Below are 24,451 nucleotides of genomic sequence, written 5' to 3' on the forward strand. Positions count from 1 at the left end.
GCATCAGAACACTCGGATTTTCATCATCTACACACACACACACACACACACACACACACACAGACATACTTGAGGGCGAGGCTGGTCTTGGAGGCGGCGTGGGGCAAAGTGGCGGAAGAGGAGCCGGGCACGATGGGCGGGGAGGTGGGTGACGAGGTGTGCGAGGCTGCAGCGGCGGCGGGGTCGAGGGAGGGGGCGTGGTGGGGGGCGCCGCGGGCCAGGGAGCGATGCAGGGTCATGGCCAGCAACAGGTCCAGGAAGTGAAGGATTTTCTGACGGCGGATGGGTGATGGTTGCTTCAGGGCGTAGTCTCTGCCAGGGAGGAAGAGACGAAGAGGTTAATGGTGATGGTGGTAGGGAGCAGTAGTGGTAGTAGTAGTAGTAGTAGTAGTAGTAGTAGTAGTAGTAGTAGTAGCAGTAGTAGTAGCAGTAGTAGTAGTAGTAGTAGTAGTAGTAGTAGTAGTAGTAGTAGTAGTAGTAGTAGTAAAACCTAATGAAACTAGTCTGATTCACTTGTCAGAACGAGGAAAGCCCAAGAAATAAAGGAGAAAGTGACTTGAAATATTGCAGGAAATAATGTGAAAGAAAAACAACAATGTGAAAATGAGAGAGAATACAGAATCTGAAAGGAGTCTGAGCAAGAAAGAAACTAAATCCTGGTGCAAAAGGAAAGAAAATCGTCCAATCATCCTGCATGGGAAAAAAGTTTGCTTTCCTGACAATATAATAAGAAAAGATTGCTAGTCACAAAAGATTAATATTGATAACAGAAGTAATATTAATGATGATGATGATGATAGCAGTAGTAGTGGTGGTGGTAGTAGTAGTAGTAGTAGTAGTAGTAGTAGTAGTAGTAGTAGTAGTAGTAGTAGTAGTAGTAGTAGTAGTAGTAGTAGTAGTAATAATAATAATAATAATAATAATAATAATAATAATAATAATAATAATAATAATAATAATAATAAATCCTAAGTCTGCCAATCAACATAGAGGGTTAAAGTTCTTACGTACTACATAGAATCATATAAATAATTAGTGAATAAAAACCAAGATACTCGTAGGCAGACGGAATGACATCATCGGTACGCAATTACAATAATGATAATGAAAGTGTTATAGTGAAAGACAATGGAGGCTGCAGGGCTGAATATGCAATCTATGTGTGTGTGTGTGTGTGTGTGTGTGTGTGTGTGTGTGTGTGTGTGTGTGTGTGTGTGTGTGTGTGTGTGTGTGTGTGTGTGTGTGTAAAAATCTCATACCGAGTCCTTCCATAACTTTGTCTTTTTTTTAAGTTTTAATGTATTATTGTTCAGTTTGATTTTGATGGACAACAGCATTTTATTTGCGTTCCTTTCGGAGTTCATTCATATTTTGTAACATTTTACGTATTGTTTTAAAATTATGGTTTTTATTATAATACGCTGTGGTCAATAAACTATCTGTGTGTGTGTGTGTGTGTGTGTGTGTGTGTGTGTGTGTGTGTGTGTGTGTGTGTGTGTGTGTGTGTGTGTGTGTGTGTGTGTGTGTGTGTGTGTGTGTGTGTGTGTGTGTGTGTGTCACGTACAGGCGGCCTCGCGGGTACAACACTCAAGAAAGGAGAACAGTTCTTTAAACCACACAAAACATGAGAAAATAGTAAAATAATCAATCATATGACACACACACACACACAATATAAACTAACACACATACAAACACACACACACACACACACACACACACACACACACACACACAATATAAACTAACACACATACAAACACACACACACACACACACACACACACACACACACACACACACACACACACACACACACACACACACAATATATAAACTAACACACACACACACACACACACACACACAACACACAATATAAACTAACACACACACACACACACACACACAATATAAACTAACACACACACACACACACACACACACACACACACACACACACACACACACACACATAAACACACACACTGGAAAGTCGCTATGATTGGCCAAGACAGTCACGCAGCAATCCGTCCAAGGTCGCTCATTGGCCAAAGCTCTCCCCATTGACCACTCCTTAATGGGAGAGGGTGAAGGAGAGGGAGGGGAGCTGTGGGTTACGCCTCCCTGGCCGCGAGAGTGAGGAAAGTAAGGGGGAGGAGAGGAAAGGGGAAGGAGAAAGGGAGAATGGGTGAAAAAGTAGACAGAAAGAAGGGGTAATAAGCCAGGACAGGGAACGATGGAAGAAAAACAAGAGATTCGTGAGGAAGGAAAGGGGAAAGGGTTGAGGAGAGAGAGAGAGGAATGGAAGGGAAAGGTCAGTGATGGGGGAGGGAAGAGGAGGGAAGAAAGGGATGCCACACCTGCTATTTTTTTCTCCCCTCCTAGAGAGAGGAAAAAATCTCTGTTTGGGTTAACCACTAATGTCGGAGGTGTATGTGTGTGTGTGTGTGTGTGTGTGTGTGTGTGTGTGTGTGTGTGTGTGTGTGTGTGTGTGTGTGTGTGTGTGTGTGTGTGCTCTGATTACCTTCCTCACACACGTAAGAATGGACGAAGAGAAAAAGGGGGACAAATAGAAGGAGAAAAGCAAGCAACCGTTCTTTCCCTCTTTTTTCCTCACTTCCCTTCTCTTTCCTCTCCCTCAGAACTCTTTCCTCCTCCTCCACCCAACTTTCATCTACACTTCAATCCGTCTTAACCTTCCTTCTCCTCCTTCTCCTCCTCCTCCTCATCCCTCTCCTCCTATCACCTCCTCTCCCAGTGCACAGCGGCGTGACACCCTCATCCCTCACACCCTCACACTCTCACACTCTCACACATAAGTGGACGAGATCGTGGGGGAGAAACATCACTTGAAAAAATTTTTGCATCATGTTAAGGTCACACGCAAGCCGCTGCTCGTCACGTCACGTCTTTCACTTCTTGCAAGACGAGGAGCACTTCTTAGCACTTCCCAGCATTGCAAACACTGAGATTGATGAGTGTGCTGTTGTGACTTTGGTTTACGTTTATTCAAAAAGGGGAAAAAAATAAAGAAAAGGAAAAAATGTTCAACGAAATTATGTGCATAGTTTTTTTTTTTTTTTAAAGCACTTGTTTGTTTTTTAAAGGAAATGAGCTATTGGGTATAATTTTCTAATCGTATTTTTTTTATTGTTTATAAAGGTGTTGCCTTGTTGTTGTTGTTGTTGTTGTTGTTGTTGTTGTTGTTGTCGTTGTTGTTGTTACTGCTGCTGTTGCTGGTATTGTTGCTGTTGTCGTTGTTTTTGTTGCTATTGTTGCTGCTGCTACTGTTCCTATCATTGTTACTGCTGCTGCTGCTACTGTTGTTGTTGCTGTTGTTGTTGTTGTTGTTGTTGTTGTTGTTGTTGTTTTTGCTGTTGTTGCTGTTGTTTTTGTTAATGTTTTTGTCGTTGTTATTTTTGTTGCTGTTGTTTTTGTTAATGTTTTTGTCGTTGTTTTTGTTGCTGCTGTTGTTGTTGTTGTTGTTGTTGTTATTCCTTTTGTTGTTGTTGTTTTTGCTGATGTTGTTGTTGTTGTTGCTGTTGTTGATGTTGTTGTTGTTGTTGTTGTTGTTCTTGGGGGCGTTTCTCTCAGATCAGTAACAAAACGCTGCCTCCCTGAGCTATCTGAGCCTTTGGCGCAGCACAAACACACACACACACACACACACACACACACACACACACACACACACGGAGCAAGAGAGAGAGAGAGAGAGAGAGAGAGAGAGAGAGAGAGAGAGAGAGAGAGAGAGAGAGAGAGAGAGAGAGAGAGAGAGAGAGAGAGAGAGAGAGAGAGAGAGAGAGAGAGAGAGAGAGATACAGAAAAAAAAAAACAGGCATATTGATAAAGCGAGATAGGCAGATTGAAAGTCAGAAATACAAAAGACAGACGGAAAGACAGACCGACACACAAAGACAGACATGCACACACAAAGACAACAGGCAAAAAAAAAAATAAATAAAAATAATAATAATAATAAAATAAATAAATATAAATAAAATAAAATAAAATAAAAATAAAATAAATAAATAAATAAATAAATAAAAATAAATAAATAAAAATAAAAATAAAAATAAATAAATAAAAATAGAAACAAAAATAAAAATAAATAAATAAAAATACAATAAAAATACAACAAACATAGAAATACGAAAAAAAATTATATTGGGCATTTGTTTCTGCATCTAAGCCCCGGAAGCACCACTAAACACTGAGGAGGAGGAGGAGGAGGAGGAGGAGGAGGAGGAGGAGGAGGAGGAGGAGGAGGAGGAGGAGGAGGAGGAGGAGGTCAAGGTCACCCGTAATTACCCCTAAGGGCACGACGCTCCCTCACCTGCTCGGATGCTGGGAGGAAGAGGAGGAGGAGGAGGAGGAGGAGGAGGAGGAGGAGGAGGAGGGTGACATGGGAGTGGGTGGGTGTGACCTGTACTGGAATGCGCGTGAACAGAAAGGGTCGGTTAGGTCACGTTAATTGGAGGAACGGAAAGATGCTCGCGCACACACACACACACACACACACACACACACACACACACACACACACACACACACACACACACACACAGACGGACGGACGGACAAACTCTGATAGACAGGTAGTACGGGAAGAGGTTGGTGGCGGTTTTGCTAATTAAGGCAGGTGGAGATGTAATTACTCTCTCTCTCTCTCTCTCTCTCTCTCTCTCTCTCTCTCTCTCTCTCTCTCTCTCTCTCTCTCTCTCTCTCTTATACATTTTATCTGGCATACCACTAAAAGATGAATAGCTAATGTAAGCTGAATTGGAGGGACTACTGCAATGGTGAACAGCTGAATTACAAGCAACACTCACTTTGTTTCATTGAAGTCCTCTGATCAACTGACAATCGTATTACAGAACTTGACAAATGACAGATTCTTACTAGATACGAGGACTCAAGAGCGAGGGAGAACGCTTAACACAGTGGAAGAGTGTTGTATGTTGCGGTACTATTGACAGTGATTATTAAGCTGTGATTATTTAGCTGCTCCAAGAAGTAATACCACAAGATGTTGGTAAAGGGTTTCATATCTATATATCGAATATAAACTAATCTTCGTATATGGTTTGGTGAGCTGCTTTAAGGGATGCGGGCTGTCCGTCACTGAAAACATTGTCTGGAAAGGATATTGACCTACGGAGATGTGTTAATTTTATTTCGACTCAATGTTGAAGCTATAGGTTTAGATGCGATTTTTTTTTTTTTTTTTTGCACGCACAAGTGAATGAGAATGACCTCATTATAAAAGGCCGCTCAACTGCCACTAAATAAAAGAGTTAAATAAAAATTCCAAATTTGACGTCCAATCTAGTTTCGGAAATCTCTTAATATTCCACTCTTGAAACAGTTAAAGTCGTAGGAAGAGAGAAATACGGAGATAAAGTCCTTGAGTTTACTGTATGGAGGTGAGTGAAGGAACACTAAATCACACTGTCCAAATCGGGAAATGGAAAAATGGAAGAAAGACGTGAAGTGTAAAACAATATATCGAAAGTTAAGGAAGAAGAGTTTCGTGATAACGCTGCGTCTTTTGCAATGTTGAACATAGAAAAAAAAAAAACGTTTTTGTGAAGAGGAGTATTAAATATATTACAGACCGCACTGACTGCCATGAATGTACAGAAAATTTTGTCTTAATATCAGTATGCACACTTTGTCAACACGTAAAGTTTCAAAGGCCTAATGAAAAAAGACACAGCAAGATAATTATTTGAAAAGATACAGAAAAAAGTGAAAATCAACATTGCGATAGATTCGAAAAGAGAGAGAAACTAGGAAAGACACACAAAAGTAAAAAATAGTCATTAGTAGAGGCTGCTGCAAAGGTTCAACCATTCCGTGTTCAGAACAACATCTAGAGCAGCGGTTCCCAAACAATTTTACATCACTCTCTCTCTCTCTCTCTCTCTCTCTCTCTCTCTCTCTCTCTCTCTCTCTCTCTCTCTCTCTCTCTCTCTCTCTCTTTACTTTTAACAGACCCGCATGCCTCCCCCTCTCGCTACTTTATTATTCATATAAATTATATATTTTTACAGTCATTATCTTAACACTGTTTAGAAAGACCAAAATCTTTGCTTGGATTAAAACAAATAAAAAAAAGTTATACACGCACGAGACATTTCAATAAACATTTGCTTTTTAGAGTAATTTCATTATGTACTCTTCAAACAATGATATCTGGGTAGACGGCTGTATCCTCCTCACGTCCCCACCCATCCCCTAATTTGGGAACTACTGATACAGAAGCAGATAGCATTTCCATTAAAGCAATCCTCCTCTTCTCACTGATTTGATGTCCCAAATTCTAGGAGGTCGCCTTCAGAAGGACTAAGTTTCACGTTCCTTTCCTTGGTTTTCAGGTGAATCACGCAGCCTTCTTTTTTCTTTCTTCTCTCGTCAGGCTACATCGTCCGAAGCCGCTTACATGCCAGCTATGTGACAAGTGAAGGTCTTTCTTGACACAAATCCTCGCAGAAGGCGCCACCGTCATTCAGTTCACATGTTTCGTTCAGCACATCTACAGGAGCTTAGTTCCGCCACACCTATGCAGCACTGACTCGTGGTGCACGTCATGTCATCATCTATACCGGCCGAAACTCACCAATGTTTATATTCCTAAGCAAGAGAGTTAGTCATAACTATGAATATTTATATCACTCGTATAATCTATCGGCATAAACTGTGCTGAAATGTCATGTAATATTTTGGCAAGATTTCATACTAATCGTTCGTTAAGAAAACTCTCTCTCTCTCTCTCTCTCTCTCTCTCTCTCTCTCTCTCTCTCTCTCTCTCTCTCTCTCTCTCTCTCTCTCTCTTTTTCTAGCGTAATTTATTATGTTTTCATATCTTGTGGTTTTCTTTCAGTCTCACCTGTAATTGTTCACTTCCTTTGTGTTTTCCCTTGACTTCTTGTTCAGCTTAATTAATTTTCCGATTCGTTAGCGTGCTCTCTCTCTCTCTCTCTCTCTCTCTCTCTCTCTCTCTCTCTCTCTCTCTCTCTCTCTCTCTCTCTCCTTGTCTTCTGTTTTCTGTATTCTCATACATTTCCTTTCCTCTTTCTCTTCCTCTTTCTCTTCCTCTTCCTCTTCCTCTTCCTCCTCCTCCTCTTCCTCTTTCTCTTCCTCCTCTTCTCCCTGTTCCTCGTAAGTGACCCTTGTTTCTCTCTCAGTCGCATATTTTGAGTTTTTGTCGTTCCTTGAAGCTTAAATTTTCTAACTTTTTCTTCACACGTTTATATTAATTTTCCTCTTTCACATTTCACACAACTTTCTCAGCATTTTACAAACTGAATTTCACTTTACTTCCTGCTTCTTTCTCGGTTTGTTCGTCTGTCTGTCTGTTTACCTGTCTGTCCTTGTCTGTTTGGCTGTCCTTCTCCTTCGTCTTTTTGTTCTCCTTTTAATTCCTCTTTCTTATCTGTCCTTCCTCCCTCCGTTACTTTTACATCCTGTTTTTCTTTCTTTCATTCACCCACCTCCCTCTTCCTCTCATATCCCTTCCCTTTCTTACCTTCCCTCTCTACCTTCACCCAAAATCCTCCCCTTCTGTTCCTGATATGATAACGCAGGAAAGTAATGATGAAGTGTAGTGAAGTGATTAAAAAACAACTTAGGTCATGTGGCTCCGAAATACAAAATTGCATAAAAATACCAGTTATATTAAAATGAAAGGTAAAAAAGAGATATAGTTCAAATTTAGCCCGTGCCTGCTATTTGGTACATCTTTCCTTACTTACCAATCACTCTGAGACGTCTTTATTTATTCTACAGCCACCTCTAATCTTTAAACTGGTTAGAAATTGCAAAACCTATTCTTTGAACCCTATTTTCCCCTGTAGATGCTTATTAAGATTTCATACATTACTTCTGCCACAGTGAAAGGGTTATTCAAATAATCAAAATAAAAAAAGACACTACAAAAATTAATCAGGCTGGGATTTTAATGTACGACTAGAAAGTGAGGAAAAAGTAATGAAGCCTCGGAGATTTCAACACGTGGCAGTACATCTATTAGGTATTTAATCACTACACTGAGCCACACACACACACACACACACACACACACACACACACCTGGGCGTCTGATTCTCATAGTCCCTGAAGGTGAGGTCCCCGCCGGCCTCTACCAGAAGTCTCAACACCCGCCTCGATCCCCTGTAGGAGGCGGCGTGGACTGGAGTGGAGCCCTTCCCGCCGCACCGCCTGTTCGGGTTGGCTCCCAGGCGCAGCAGGAGAGCCACCACCTCGTTGTCTCCGCCGAAGGAAGCGCAGAAGAGCGACGTCTGGCCGTGGGTGTTGACGCTCTCGATATGGACACCTGGAGGAGGAGGGTGGTGATTAGGTTAGAGATAGATACAGGTAGACAGGTAGGTAGGTATTGTTTTAGTAGGTAGGTAGATAGATGGAAAGATTGATAAATAGACATATAGACAGACAGACAGACAGACAGACAGACAGACAGACAGATAGATAGATAGATAGATAGACAGATAGATAGATAGACAGATAGGTAGGTAGGTAGGTAGGTAGACAGGGAAGTAGGCAGATAGATAGATAGGCAGGCTGTCACTTAGGTAGATAGGGAAATAGATGAATAAATAGAGATACGGATAGATACAGGAAGGTAAGCAGGTAGGTAGGCAGATAGACAGGCAGGCATTCATGTAGGTAGATAGATAGATAGATAGATAGATAGACAGATGGAGAGATAGAGACAAACACACAGAGACAGACACAAACAGTCACTATATTGATTGTCTGATTATTTTCTTTATAGTTGACTGACTGACTGACTGATTGATTGATTGATTGGGTGATTGAATGATTGGCTCAGGCTGCTATGAAATGACAATGAGAATACGCGGATGTGAACGTAAGAATGATAATAAGCGAATAAGAGTATGAGAATGAGAGCATCAGAATGTGAATGAGAATACGGGAATGAGAACATGAGAATGAGAATGAAACTGAAATAAAAAAAAATGGGAATGAAAATGAGAGTAAAAATGAGAATGGGAATAAGAAATAAGAATGATAACACTGAGGAACATGAGAAGAAAAAAAGGAGAAGAGAAGAGTAGAGAGAGAGAGAGAGAGAGAGAGAGAGAGAGAGAGAGAGAGAGAGAGAGAGAGAGAGAGAGAGAGAGAGAGAGAGAGAGAGAGAGAGAGAGAGAGATTAACATTATACTGGAGAAAATACTTTTGTCTTTCTCTTCGTTTTTTTTTTAAGTTAAAGTTTTCAGCGCAAGTATTAGAGCGAAACAAAAATTCCTAATAATAATAATAATAATAATAATAATAATAATAATAATAATAATAATAATAATAGACATTCATATTAACAGTAAAATCTTTCAAGTGTTTCGCAAGATAAGACCAAACGAATAAGTAACAATTGTGATGGCAGTAATGATGAAAATTAAGTGATGACAATGGTGGTGGTGGTGGTGAGGAGTGCAGTGAGTGACTATTGGTGATGTTTACAGTGGAAGTGGAGATGAGGATAGTGGGTGATTATGGCAGAAGTAGATGTAGTGACGCTGGTAATAGTGGTGTCGAGGATAGTAATATGTTATACCGGAGAATGTGGTGATGTGATGGTGGTGACAGTGGCAGTGGAGACGATGCTGGTGAGTGATTATAGTAGAAGTGGTAGTGGTGACTATGGTAGTAGTGGTGACGGTGGTGGTGCTGTGAATGGTAATACGCTAATACTGGGTGCTGTGGTGGCTTAATGGCGGTGATACTGACAGAAGTGGTGACAGAGGCAGTGAAAGTAACAATGGATAATTAAATCAATGCAGAGAATCAAACATGTGAAAGGCGCGCAAGCCGATCATGGAAATAAAAAGCGACGAAACGAAAAAAAAAAAAAAAAAAAATGAGGGAAAGATAAAAAAAAAAAAGATCGAGGACCGAGACCGAAGAAACAAAGAGAAACTGAAGTAAAAATAAACCACAGACGACAAATGAAACAAAATAAACAAGACGAGAAGGAACGATGAGCAAAAAAAAAAAAAAAATAAATAAATAAAAAAGGAAAATAAGAAACGGAGAACAAACGAATGCAAACAAAAACAATCACACTGAACGAGAGAATAGATGCAAAAAAAAAAAAAAAAGGAGAATAAGAACAAAAACAAATAAAAACGGCAAGACAACAACAATTTAAACTAATCAGCGTAAATTTGAGGGAGCTGCGTCTCCCCCCGTGTGACCCGGGGCGCGTGACCTTACGACCCCGGGGGGAGAGACATGACACGCTTTCTGGGCCCCTTTCCCTCCCCTCCTCTCTCTCTAGGAAGTAAATACCTATGAGAAGACAAAGAAAGGAAAGAGAATAGAAGGAAATAGTAAATAAATACTGGACAAAGAAAAGGACGAAAATGAAAAGGAAGAAGAAGGGAAGGGATGAAGAAAGGAAGGAAGGAAGGAAGGAAGGAAGAAGGGATTGAATTAATGAGTGAAGTAAGGAAAGAAAGAAAAAGTGAATAAAGACAAAAGAAAACTGTACTTAGAAAAAAAAACAAGACTGAAGGATATATAGACAAAGGTGAAGGAAGTAAGAAAAAAACACAGAGAAAGGAAGGAGGGAAGAAAGAAAGAAATGAAGGAAATAAAGAAAAACGGACAAGAAATGAAGTAATTAGATGTAGTAAACAATAAATGAATGACTGAATAGATAAACAAATAAACAAATTTATGGATAAATAAAACTGATGAGAGAGAGAGAGAGAGAGAGAGAGAGAGAGAGAGAGAGAGAGAGAGAGAGAGAGAGAGAGAGAGAGAGAGAGAGAGAGAGAGAGAGAGAGTCTTCACCCCCGGCCCCGTTTTCCATCACTTGCTTGCAATTGTTTCCTGTTTTCTTTCTTTAAATCCGCATTGTTGTACACATATCAACATTTCTTAAATTCCTCCATATCATTTCTCTCTCTCTCTCTCTCTCTCTCTCTCTCTCTCTCTCTCTCTCTCTCTCTCTCTGTCTCTCTCTCTATGAATACTTTTATTTATTTATATAGACTGATTGATAGATAGAAAGATAAAGAGATAGATAAGCAAATAGATAAATAGGTAGATATTTAATCATTTCTATTTTTTTTTTGTTCATTCATTCAGTAATTTATTTATTAATTCGCTTACTTATTGTATAATCACCTTTTCATACATCTTTTTCCTTTTTTTCATCTGTGTATATTCCTTCCTTCCCACCTTCCTTACCTCCCTCCTTTCTTCCTTCCTTTTCTGACTTGTTTTTTTTTCTTCTGTCTTTCTTTTCTTCTCTTTCCGCTCAACTGATTCTCTTAGTACGTATTTCTCCCGCTTGTATCTTTATAGGCAAGAAAGAAAAGTTATTCGTTTGACTTCCATTAAACACATGACTCGGTGTAAGATAAGCGTAGCGAGAATATAAACAATTTCACATACGAATCAATATATTCATGAAAAGCTTAAAAAATACTTGAATAAATAAAATAAAATAAAAAAAAAACTTATAAATTCGTATGCAAAAATTAGTCAATCTGTCGATCAGTTAATCAATCAATAAAAAAATGTAAAAATCACTTAAATTGTACGTACACAACTTTGTACCAAAATAAAAGTTTTCACAACTTCAGCCATTACGAGAGAAATTTGAAATGTCAATCATTCTTATCTCTTCTTTTTTGCCGCCATTCAATAAAACGATAGAAAAAAAAAATGAATAACAAGCAGGAAAAGTAGTGATTACCGAGCCATGTGGCGGCGACCTAACAGTGCACTCGTCACGCAAAAATAGGCCAATCAGAGCGTTTCCAGCGCCCCCACCCTGTGCCGCGGGCCAATTGGAGCGTTCGGTGGTCCTGACGTCACGGAAGACTAGCCAGTGGGGAAGTGGAAGCCCTGGCCGATGGCGCTTATTAGTATGAAGTCGAGCCTTTGGGACTAGTTGTGGAGGAGAACCGTCGACTTCCTCTCTTTGTTGCTGTTGGCATTCAAAATTTTACATACATACTTATGGCATTGCATGAATACCCCTAAAAAAAACAGGTGTATCCATAAGTATACATACTCAATGGTACAGAACACCAGAAAACAAAGACACGTGCAGGCAATTGGTGCGACAAAAGCAGCACAAAAAAGGAAGGGAAAATGGGGAATAATTTTCAAGTCTACAATCTTGTTTCAATTCAGAAGCGTCTCATCAAACATTATTTCCATTTTATTCCGTGTTCCTTCGAAATGCGTAGTAATTTAAGCGCGTTTAGGCATTTCCTCCTCGTCTTCCTCCTCCTCTTCTTCTTTTCCTTCTTGTTTTTCCTTGTTCCCCTTTCTCTTTTCTTCTGTTTTCCTCCTCTTTTTCCATCTTCTCCTTTCTCCTTTAACTCTTGCTACTTTTTTATTCCTTTCTTATTCTTTTCTTCCTGTCTTTACTTTCTTTTTCTTCTTATCCTCTGCCTGCACTGTCTTTCTCTTGTTCTTCCTTGCTCGATTTCGCTATCCTGCATCATTTACTATCGATTATATTGTGTACTATTTAATAAGGACCAACAAGTACTGCTCCTTGTTCTTCCTTTATGTTCTCTGAGTTCCTCTTTCACTCCCTATCTTTCTTTCCTCCTTTTCTTTCTTCCTTTTTAAAATTACCATTCTTATTCCTTCTTCCATCTTCATTTCCTTCTCCTCCTACGTACATCCTCTACCCACAATCACTTTCAAGGTTAAACAGGACATAATAAAGCTCTCTCTCTCTCTCTCTCTCTCTCTCTCTCTCTCTCTCTCTCTCTCTCTGTGTGTGTGTGTGTGTGTGTGTGTGTGTGTGTGTGTGTGTGTGTGTGTGTGTGTGTGTGTGTGTGTGTGTGTGTGTGTGTGTGTGTGTGTGTGTGTGGCCTTGAAAACGACCACATGTGCTTAAAATACAAAACAAAAGAATAAATGTCAGTTTTAGTTATGTCGACCACAGAAGGAGGAGGAGCAGGAGGAGGGGAAGTAGTGGAAGGGGGGAGAAAACTAGAGGTAACAGAGGGAGGGTGGGGCGGAGGAGGTGTAGACTAAGGGAAGGGAAGGGGGAGACACGGAGGAAGTTGGGGAGGAGGAAGGGATGAGGGAGTGGGAGGCTGGAGGAAAGGAGGAGGAGGAGGAGGAGGAGGAGGAGGAGGAGGAGGAGGAGGTTAACGCTGGAGGGAGTTACGCACTGGGAACTGGGGTATGAGTGGGGTGGGGGAGGCAAGGAGTGGCGGTAGATAGGGGGCATAGGAGGAGGAGGAGGAGGAGGAGGAGGAGGAGGAGGAGGAGGAGGAGGAGGAAGAGGAGGAGGAAATGGGAGGGGGAGGGAGGAAGAGGGGGAAAAGGAGAGATGGGGGGATAGGGATACATGAGGAAGAAAATGTTCATGTGATGGGAGTGTGTGTGTGTGTGTGTGTGTGTGTGTGTTACCCTTATCAATTTGTATTATTTGTACCCTTATCAATGTCACGTTTGTAAATGCACACTTTATCATAGTTACGATGATCTATTTTTATTGCACATGCTCATCATCATCGTCATCATCATCATCATCATCATCATCATCATCATCATCACGAACGTGTTAGTCACCCTCGTCACGTTATGGTCGAAAATCACGTTAGTTCATCCAAGCTTCCTCATCTTATTATGCATACATTTTTTTTTGTCGAAGCTGTATGCAAATGATGTTATTGTTCTTGTTGGAATTCCTGTAGTCATTGTTTACCATTATTATCATTGTCACGTACAAGCTTTGCGGGACGTTATTGTTCATCTGTCAGCATTTTGTTAATATATCTTCATTATACTCTTTATTCACTAGTTTATCATTCATGTTTGCTATCATTATTTCCCGTGTGTGTGTGTGTGTGTGTGTGTGTGTGTGTGTGTGTGTGTGTGTGTGTGTGTGTGTGTGTTTACGTGTGTTCATGTCGTTTTCTGTTGTGTCACTCCTCATATATTTAACTCTATTATATTTCCTCTTGGTTGCATTTTTATAATACCGTAAATATTCCTTTCTTATATATGCTTCCTCTACCCAAGCTCCACCTCCTCCTCCACCACCACCACCACCATCCCCTCCTCCTCCTTCTCTTCCTTCTCCAACAACAACAACAACAACAAAAACAACAACATTAGCAGCAATACAAACAACACAAACAACAAACACAACAACAGCACAAACAACAACAACAACAACAACAACAACAACAACTACTACTACTACTATTACTACTACTACTACTACTACTACTACCTCTACATTATCACCATCTTCTTTCACGGTGGTTACATATACAGTAATCTTTTTTATTCGATGCATCCATCCTCCATCTCCTCTTCATCTCCCCTCCTCCTCCTTTAACTACATCTACATCATCATCATCATTCACGGTCATTAACTCTACAGTACCACTACACTAATGCACTTTTTGTCTATTACACCTGTTCTGTGCGGCGTGGAGGAGGAGGAGGAGGAGGAAGAGGAGGAGGAGGAGGAAGAATAGGAGGAGGATGAGCTGAGGGTGTTTAAGTGTGAGTGTAAGAGTGGGAGGAGGAGGAGGAGGAGGAGAAAGTAGTGGAGTTTAAGAGTGAGTGTTCGAGTAGGAGGAGGAGGAGGAGGAGTTCGCAGGAGACTATAGAAGGACCAGAAGTAGGAGGGGAAGTAGGAGCAGACAGTGTTTTAAGGGGGAGATTCGCTAGTTCGGGTTGAGCAGCAGCAGCAGCAACAGCAACAGCAGCAGCAGCAGTCTGGTTCCGCCCCGCGCTGCCCCATCTCGGTAACATGTTATTGTCACTGATTAAGAGCCGTTTGTTATTCCGCTCTTGTTATCCCGTTGTGTGTGTGTGTGTGTGTGTGTGTGTGTGTGTGTGTGTGTGTGTGTGTGTGTGTGTGTGTGTGTGTGTGTGTCATTGTTCTGTCCTTGGTTGTGTGTGTGTGTGTGTGTGTGTGTGTGTGTGTGTGTGTGTGTGTGTGTGTGTGTGTGTGTGTGTGTGTGTGTGTGTGTGTGTGTGTGACCAGTAACTCAATTCTGCTCTTGTGTGTGTGTATGTGTGCACGACAGATAGATAGATAGATAGATAGATAGATAGATAGAGAGAGAGAGAGAGAGAGAGAGAGAGAGAGAGAGAGAGAGAGAGAGAGAGAGAGAGAGAGAGAGAGAGACAGAGAGAGAGAGAGAGAGAGAAATATCTTTGGTTAAAATCAGAGAGAGAGAGAGAGAGAGAGAGAGAGAGAGAGAGAGAGAGAGAGAGAGAGAGAGAGAGAGAGAGAGAGAGAGAAATATCTTTTGGTTAAAATCTGGTCTTAATTAGGTCAGTGCTTGGATTCAGATATCAAGCAGCCAGCACAGAGAGAGAGAGAGAGAGAGAGAGAGAGAGAGAGAGAGAGAGAGAGAGAGAGAGAGAGAGAGAGAGAGAGAATGACCGCCCATCACTACAGCTTCCCACCAATGTTAATTCGTCACTCTACTTCCGGACAGAGAGAGAGAGAGAGAGAGAGAGAGAGAGAGAGAGAGAGAGAGAGAGAGAGAGAGAGAGAGAGAGAATTGGCGGTGGTGTCGTACTGCATATAAAAATGTGTGAAACTTCTATTAAGATTGTGAGAACTAACCGTAGACAAAGGTGGTGTCAGGTTTTTCGCTTTTCACTCTCTCTCTCTCTCTCTCTCTCTCTCTCTCTCTCTCTCTCTCTCTCTTGTAATGATAAATTTGCTCCTTCATGTACTACTTCTCTCCCTGTCTCTTTTTCACAGTTTTTTTTTTATCCCCTCTCTCCCTCTCTCTCTTTCTCTCTCTCTCTTTCTCTCACTCACACACACACACACATACACACAAACACCCAGGTAAATAAGTCGCTAAATAAATAAATAATATACATGACACACACACACACACACACACACACACACACACATACACACACACAGGAGGGCAAGGGTTGGAATGTGGGATGTGGGAGGGAAGGAAGCGACAGCCCCACAACCTGCATTTCCCTCCCTTGTCTCCACCACCCCCTCTTTTCTCTCCCCGTTCCTCCTTCCCTTCTCTCCCTCCCTCCCTTCCTCTTTCTCCTCGTGTCTATTTACTCTGTTTTCCTTTTCTTCATTTCCGTCTCTTCTTCCTTCTTTCACGTCCTATTTATTGCTCTACTTAACTCTCTTCTTCCCTTTTTGGTATTTTTTCTCCCTTTCATTTAAATTTCCCGCCTCTTCAAATACTTTTAATTTCTCCTTTAGTGGTACGCCAAATAAAATTACTAGTACATGTTACATTCTCTAGACTGTGGAGGTGGTAAAATGACGGGGCTTTTTCTTTTAATGTTTCAGTTTATTTTTTTCTACGATATTGCTGCTCCCGTACACTACTACTACTACTACTACTACTACTACTACTACTACTACTACTACTACTACTACTACTACTACTACTACTACTACTACTACTACTAGTAAATCATCCGGTAGTTAGTGCTGAGTCATTAGGAAGCGTTAAAAGATTAGACATATTTATGGATGGTAATGATAGGTGGAAATAGGTAGGAATGTCACATACAAGGACTGCCACTTGTAGGTCTGATGGCTTTGTGCAGCTTCCCCTGTTTTCTTAAGTCATAATGCTCTATTACTACAACTATTATTGCTACGACTAATACTGCTAGTACTAACATCACAGTTGCCACCAGCATAATTCTTATTGCCAATCTATTTAGATAAAGCGAAATATTGTCTGTCTGTCTCCTTGTAGCATGATATATATGGACGGAACTTTGAAACTTTTGTGTGTGTGTCCAAGAAGATGAGTCATAGACTACTCCAAGTTCAAACACTTTAATTCTGTCAGAAGTTATCAGCAAAATACTGTAACTTACGAACCAGAACGAGGAGTGGAGTCCTGCATGGCTCTCACCCATAAACGGACACACGTTGGGCATCGTATTTATCTAGCTACAAAAAATTTTCAATGTAAGTACACAAATAACACTTTAGCAGCAAAAGCAACAACAACTACTACTATAACAATAACAGTAGGAACAACACTGAATACAACAACATACGTTTCTATAAGTTATCGATGTGAAAATATAAATTCTTCCGAATGTTGTTATGAAGTGCTACATTTTTAAGTGTTTGCTTTTTTTTTTTTTTTTTTTTTTACGGGACAGAGGGTGTAGTAATGGCTGCAGTATTGGTAATTCACATATTATTCTTAAAAGTTTCAGCCGTATTCTCTCCCCATGCCAAACAATTCTTGCAAGAAGCGGCAGGTCGTGGGAAACCTTCATCGAGGAGAGTGTGGCTCATCACAGGCAGCTTCTAAGGGACAAAAACGAACGCCATTGTTTTTAATCTGTATTAATTGGTATATAAGGAAAAAGAAAAGGAGGAGGAGGAGGAGGAGGAGAAGGATTAAGAACTCAAAGAAGAACAAACATTACCAGACGTGTTAGCCTTCATGAAACTATTTGCTATAACCTACATTACATAACCTGATACAAAGGGTAGGGGACACAAAACGCAAAAGGTCCTCCCCAACCATTGAGGAGCAGGAAGGTGTGGAAGGAAGAAGCGGCACGAGAGGAAGACGAGCGAGCAAGCGAAAAGGGAGATGACGTGACAAGAAAAAAAAGCGGATAAGACTAACGCAAACATAAGGTAATAAAAAACTACCAAAAAATCCCTAATTGAAGAACAGGTAATGGGCTTCCGACAAGCAGCTTTGAGGGACCGGAAGTCACTGGCCCGCGTGTTTTTTGTTTGTTTTTGTTCTTCCTTCCTCTTTCTCTCTCTCTCTCTCTCTCTCTCTCTCTCTCTCTCTCTCTCTCTCTCTCTCTCAGTACACCACTAATACAAATATCGCTAGTTAGGAGAGAGAGAGAGAGAGAGAGAGAGAGAGAGAGAGAGAGAGAGAGAGAGAGAGAGAGAGAGAGAGAGAGAGAGAGGCGGTAAAACAGGCAAACAGACAGACAGAGAGGCGGCAAGGCAAACAAATACAGACAGACGGGCAAACACACACACACACACACACACACACACACACACACACACACAGCATAAACAATGACATACAAACACCCTGACACACTGCGCTAGAACCATTTTTCGTATACCATTATTTTTACGCATTACACATCATTTCTTTCTCATCATTTAGCATTTCAAGGGCGCGAGAGGAAAGAGCGAGAGAGAGAGGGAGAAAGAGAGAGGAGAAGGGAGAGCGGGAGGGAGGGGAAAGGAGGGTGGGTGTGCGTGTGAAGGAGAGCGTAAATGAGAGGGTGAGTGAAGGAGAAAGAAATGAATGAGAGAGAGAGAGAGAGAGAGAGAGAGAGAGAGAGAGAGAGAGAGAGAGAGAGAGTCTTTGGATAAGTATATAGGTTAATTAAACAACGACAGAAGTTCTTATCTTTACACGACTGTTTGAGAAATTGTTGACACGGAAGGAAATGGGACAGTAGATGAGAGAGAGAGAGAGAGAGAGAGAGAGAGAGAGAGAGAGAGAGAGAGAGAGAGAGAGAGAGAGAGAGAGAGAAGCGGTTTGCCTTGCGCACATACCAATCAACTTCCGGACCGTCCTTGAAAGGCAAGAAAACAGTAAAGATCGTAATAAGAGAACAGAATAATAATGATGATAATAATTGATAATGATGATAAGAACTAGGAGGAGGAAGTCGAGGTGATAAGTGTGGGAAAAAATTAGCGAAGGTGCAAACAAAGGTGAGGGGACGTGGGGGGAGGGAAGGAGAGGTAGGGTAGGTGGAGAGGGAAAGAGGAGAGAGGGGAGGGGAAACTGGGAAGAGACACAAATGAAGACCAGAAAATAATTACATTCGATCACTTATTAGTAAGAGAAAAGGCAAAGAATGTGTGTGTGTGTGTGTGTGTGTGTGTGTGTGTGTGTGTGTGTGTGTGTGTGTGTGTGTGTGTGTGTGTGTGTGTGTGTGTGTGTGTGTGTGTGTGTGTGTGTGTGTGTGTGATGCAAAGGTGTGCACAAATTAGATTGCAAAAACGGAAAAGTTCATGGTGGATTGTTTAATTGCTTTTATCTTTCCTTCTTCTCCCTTCCTTCACGCCCCTCCCTTCCTCTCTCTCTCTCTCTCTCTCTCTCTCTCTCTCTCTCTCTCTCTCTCTCTCTCTTTCCTTCACGCTTCAAAATTTCACACAATCTCGTAAGAAAATATGATGTTTGATCTTCCTTTGTGCTTCTTTGTGCTCCTTTAACCTGAAGGAGGAGACGAGGGGAGGAACCACCAAAGGAAGGGCGTGCCTACCTCCTTACAGGCAATCCGAGAAAAGGAGAGAGGGAGGAAGGGAGGGAGGGAGGAAGAAGAGGTATGGAAGCGTGTTATTTGGATTAGATGCACCCAGTTTATGTTCTCTCTCTCTCTCTCTCTCTCTCTCTCTCTCTCTCTCTCTCTCTCTCTCTCTCCTCTCTCTCTCTCTCTCTCTCTCTCTCTCTCTCCTTCTTCTCCTTCTCCTCCTCATCCTTTTCCTGCTCCTCCTTCTCCTCCTCCTCCTCCTCTACATGTGACTAGCCAAGCATTTTGAGGAAACTCTCACTTGACTAATTCCCTCCACACCCTTTCCTCTCTCTCTCTCTCTCTCTCTCTCTCTCTCTCTCTCTCTCTCTCTCTCTCTCTCTCTCTCTCTCCTCTCTCCTCTCTCTCTCTCTCAAATCACCATCTCACTTCAGCTGATTCTTATGTTTCTTTATCCCTCCCTAATTCAATTTCTCCATTCCTCCTTCCATCTTTCCTCCTGCTCCTCCTCCTCCTCCTTCTTCTTCACCACCACCACCATCACCACCACCACCACCACCTTTTCCAAACATCAACAATAACAACTCCTACATTCCTTCCACTCGTAACTTTTTTTTTTTTCACCCTTCCATTCCATTCTCTTCCTCTTCCCTTCCTCCTCCAATAACCTTAGTTCCCGCTGCTCCTCCTCCTTTTATCATTTTCCTCGTGACTAATTTTTCCCTCAGCCTGCCTACCTAGTTTCCTCTTTCACGTTCCATCCCTTCCTTTTGCATTTTCTTCCCTTTTTTTGGGGGGGTTCTTTCCTTCACTAAATTTCCTTTCCTTTTTTTTTATCCATCTCTCTCTCTTTCTTCCTTTTCCTTTATCTTCCTTTCCCTTTGCATTCCTTTTTTTCCCTCCCTTTCCATTTCTTTTTTTCTTCCATTCCATTTTCTAACCTCATTTTCCTTTTTTTCCCCCTTTTTCATTCGTTTTCATTTTCTTACTTTACCGCGACTCTTTCTATCTCCCTTTTACCACATCTTTCCTTTCCACTCCTTTCTTTTCCCTTCTCTTTTCCTATTACTTCTTACCCTTCCTTTCCCGTCCCCTCTACCACTCTGCCAATCAAATTCCTTCATCAGCAAATCCTCCTCCAGGTGTTGAAATTTGATTGGTCAGCTCGCAATAAGTTATAAGTTTGCTAGCTGTTCATTGGCTATCGATTCTAGATAACGGAAGCTTTAGGGGAGAGAGGAAAAAAGGAAAAGAGATGGGAAGAAATTGGTTATTAAATATAAAGACAGATAACTGGAATAGTGTAATCAGGTTGTTAGTGCCTAGACAACAGAGGGGTTTAAAAGAGTAGACAAATTTATGGATAGGGTTGATAGGTGGATATACGTAGGGTACATAGGTACAGTCGTGGCCAGAAGTCTTGTAACCTGACGCTCTTTCTTTCAATATGTTTAGCGTCTTCCTTCTGTTTTACGTCCTCTGATCTCCTTGGAACCTCTCACTTCTCAGGTTTAGTAAGGTGACAGCCAGCACATTGGAGGACTTACGGTCGAGACGAAATGGTTAAATTAGTGGAAAAGGATATGGCACGTGACCAAACTGTACATAAATTTTACAGAGGGACAACCATGCGTACGTGTTATGGTTCCTTGCAGCTTTACTTATGTTCGTATGTATTTTTTAATGAAAGAGAGAAAAAACGATGCAAAATGAGGCTGTGACAAGACGGGAGGACACTGAGATGAGAATAGGAAGATTAAGAAGAAAAGAACACTAAATAGGGTAACGAAAGATATGAAAGGGAAATAGGAAAAAAAGAGTAAACGAATAGGGGAAAGAAAATTCGTATCAGGGGAGGTTGATAATAATGAGGAAGAGAAAGAAAAGGAGGACGTGGTATGAGAAATAGGAAAAAAAATAATGAATGTGTGGAGATGAAGGAGGAGGAGGAGGAGGAGGAGGAGGAGGAGGAGGAGGAGGAGGAGGAGGAGGAGCGGGAGAACACAGATCACTTAGAACGACAAACGACAAACTTATAAGCTGTTAGGTGACTATAAAAGGGAGAGAATGAGAGGAGGAGGAAAAACGAAGAAAAAAAAAAGAGGAGAAAGATGAGTAACGAGAAAAAAAACAAAAGATATAATAAGATTAAAAGTGTGCTTTCTCAAGGGCGGTATCTTGTTCTGCTTTCTCTTACGATTTTAACAAGATCTTCCTGTTGGTTTGCTTTTCTCTCTCTCTCTCTCTCTCTCTCTCTCTCTCTCTCTCTCTCTCTCTCTCTCTCTCTCTCTCTCTCTCTCTCACGAGCAAAAAATAATCATGTCACCACGAACAAAAGCAACAATAACAGTAACAACAACAGCTGATTCAAGAAGAAGAAGAAGAAGAAGAAGAAGAAGAAGAAGAAGAAGAAGAAGAAGAAGAAGAAGAGAAGAAGAAGAAGAAGAAGAAGAAGAAGAAGAAGAAGAAGAAGAAGAAGAAGAAGAAGAAGAAGAAGAAGAAGAAGAAGAAGAAGAAGAAGAAGAAGAAGAAGAAGAAGAAGAAGAAGAAGGGGAGAGAGAGAGAGAGAGAGAGAGAGAGAGAGAGAGAGAGAGAGAGAGAGAGAGAGAGAGAGAGAGAGAGAGAGAGAGAGAAAGGAAGAAAGAAAAAGAAAGAAAGACAAAAAATTAGAGGTATAAAAACAACTCTTACTACTACTACTACTACTACTACTACTACTACTACTACCAGCACCACCACCACCACAACAACTACTGAATGAGAACGAAGAATTAAGGAAGCGATTTACTGAATCCACAAGTTACTCTCGTCCTAAATCAACACTAAGCCAAGACTCGGTTTATGAATATTTAATCAGGACTCGAGGCGAACATTACCAACACACTTTTTTTTTTTTATGAGAGAATAATGATGATAATACCTGATTTAATAAGATGCAGGACAACAACGAGAATATAAAGAAGAGGAAGAGGAACGGAAGGAGGAGGGTAAGACAAAGGGTATAAACAACAACAGCAACGACAAATAGTATTACAGCAAAAAAAAAAAAAAAAGAAGAAAAAAAGAAAAATGAATGAGACAAAGATAACGTAGGTATAAGTAGATAAAATAGAAGCAAAGAGAAGAAGAAGAAGAAGAAGAAGAAGAAGAAGAAGAAGAAGAAGAAGAAGAAGAAGAAGAAGAAGAAGAAGAAGAAGAAGAAGAAGAAGAAGAAGAAGAAGAAGAAGAAGAAGAAGAAGAAGAAGAAGAAGAAGAAGAAGAAGAAGAAGAGAAAGAAGAAGAAGAAGAAGAAGAAGAAGAAGATGATGATGATGAAGAAGAAGGAGAAGAAAATGAAGAAGAAAAGATAATGATGATGATGATGATGATGATGATGACGATGATGATGACGTTAACAATGATGATAAAGAAGAAAACATGGAAGAGCAACAATAACACCATTACTAAGAAACAACGACAACAAACAACAACGGTGAGAGCGATGACAATTGTGACGATGACAATATTATGACTACTACTACTACTACTACTACTACTAATACTCCTACTCCTACTACTACTACTACTACTACTACTGCTACTATTACTGCTGCTGCTGCTGCAATAAGAGCAATTACTGCTGCAAAAAAAACTTATCACAGCCTTCATTTTCCCTTCACCCACCCATGCAGCCAACCACCCAGCCACCTACACACACCACAACACAACACAATCTCATTCCCCCACCCACCCGCCCACAACAATAGTGTTTCGAGAACCAATCAGATTCACCTTTGGGCGTGACGTCACCATCCCTGAAGCCAAAGAGTGACCTTCTACGCTCATGAGGGAGATAAAGAAAAGATTATGATTACGGCTCGCGGCACTGGAACGGACAGGAGATTGCCTTGCCTCTCCTTACTTAGCAAGGTGCAAGAATAATACTCGGCACTACTCACACTATCCACCTTCCAATTACCACGCGAGGAAATTAAAGGAAACCAAACCAGCTGAGCGTCAACCATTACATTTTTTGTTTAAGTACGATAATTTCAAGTTTTTTGAGTACGATTAATCTTTGACACGCGTGAGTGGAAGTGAGTGAGTGAGTGAGTGAGGTGAGTGAGGTGAGTGAATGTAAAAGAACGGTCGTGTCTGTGTTTATTAATAGCGGCAGTGAACGGTTTGTTATGCTTCCTGCTAAACGTGGTGAAAATAGTGAAAGGTGAGAGGTTACAGGTTACAGAGGAGGGAGATGGTGATGGTGTGTGTGTGTGTGTGTGTGTGTGTGTGTGTGTGTGTGTGTGTGTGTGTGTGTGTGTGTGTGTGTGTGTGTGTGTGTGTGTGTGTGTGTGATTGATAGTGTGTATATATGTGGTTGGGTGGGTTGGTGGGTGGGTGGGTGGGCGTTGAAAAGTTGGGCGGGTGAATGTGAGAAGGTGACCGGAAGAGAGAGAGAGAGAGAGAGAGAGAGAGAGAGAGAGAGAGAGAGAGAGAGGAGAGAGAGAGAGGAGAGAGAGAGAGAGAGAGAGAGAGAGAGAGAGAGAGGAGAGAGAGAGAAATCACGCACACAAATGAACAAACAAATAATAATCAGTGGCTTAAGAGACAGGAAGTTATGCAAAAAAAAAAAAAAGGAGTCAAGCAAAAGGTAAACAAGAGGCAAACACAGACACGACCAAGAACAAAAAGTCAGCGATAGTAACACACAGGAAAAAAGAAAATGAGATTGAAACAAACCACGAAACAATCTCTCTCTCTCTCTCTCTCTCTCTCTCTCTCTCTCTCTCTCTCTCCTCTCTCTCTCTCTCTCTCTCTCTCTCTCTCACACACACATCTTATTCTACAGTCCCCTATAACAACATTTTTTTTTTTCACCCTTTCATTCCACCCTTTACAGTGTTTTTGTTTTCTTTCCCACTTCCGTTTCTCTTTATATTAAACCTAACAGACGGACCGGACAGACACACATACAGACACATCAGAGAGGTACCCAAATAGATCAGATGGAGAAACAAAACACACTGGCAGAGAGACAGACGGACAAAAACAGGCCAAAATATAAACTAGACAGGAAAAAAAAAATAGATCAGAGAGAGAGAGAGAGAGAGAGAGAGAGAGAGAGAGAGAGAGAGAGAGAGAGAGAGAGAGAGAGAGAGAGAGAGAGAGGAGAGAGAGAGAGAGAGAGAGACGGAAGAGGTAGATAGAT

At 41.2% G+C, this 24,451-nt stretch overlaps 1 protein-coding gene across 1 annotated transcript in view; it reads right to left on the reverse strand.

Moving 5' to 3' along the window:
* The window catches only part of LOC135113695 (uncharacterized), a 134,492-nt gene that overhangs the window by 24,538 nt on the left and 85,503 nt on the right, over positions 1–24,451 (reverse strand). Inside the window, 2 exon segments of the mRNA XM_064029195.1 lie at positions 70–312; positions 8,098–8,341. Of these exon segments, the coding sequence (XP_063885265.1) occupies positions 70–312; positions 8,098–8,341 (487 nt within the window).

The sequence above is a fragment of the Scylla paramamosain genome, chromosome 2 (assembly GCF_035594125.1).
Source record: "Scylla paramamosain isolate STU-SP2022 chromosome 2, ASM3559412v1, whole genome shotgun sequence".
Classification (NCBI taxonomy): Eukaryota; Metazoa; Arthropoda; class Malacostraca; order Decapoda; family Portunidae; genus Scylla; species Scylla paramamosain.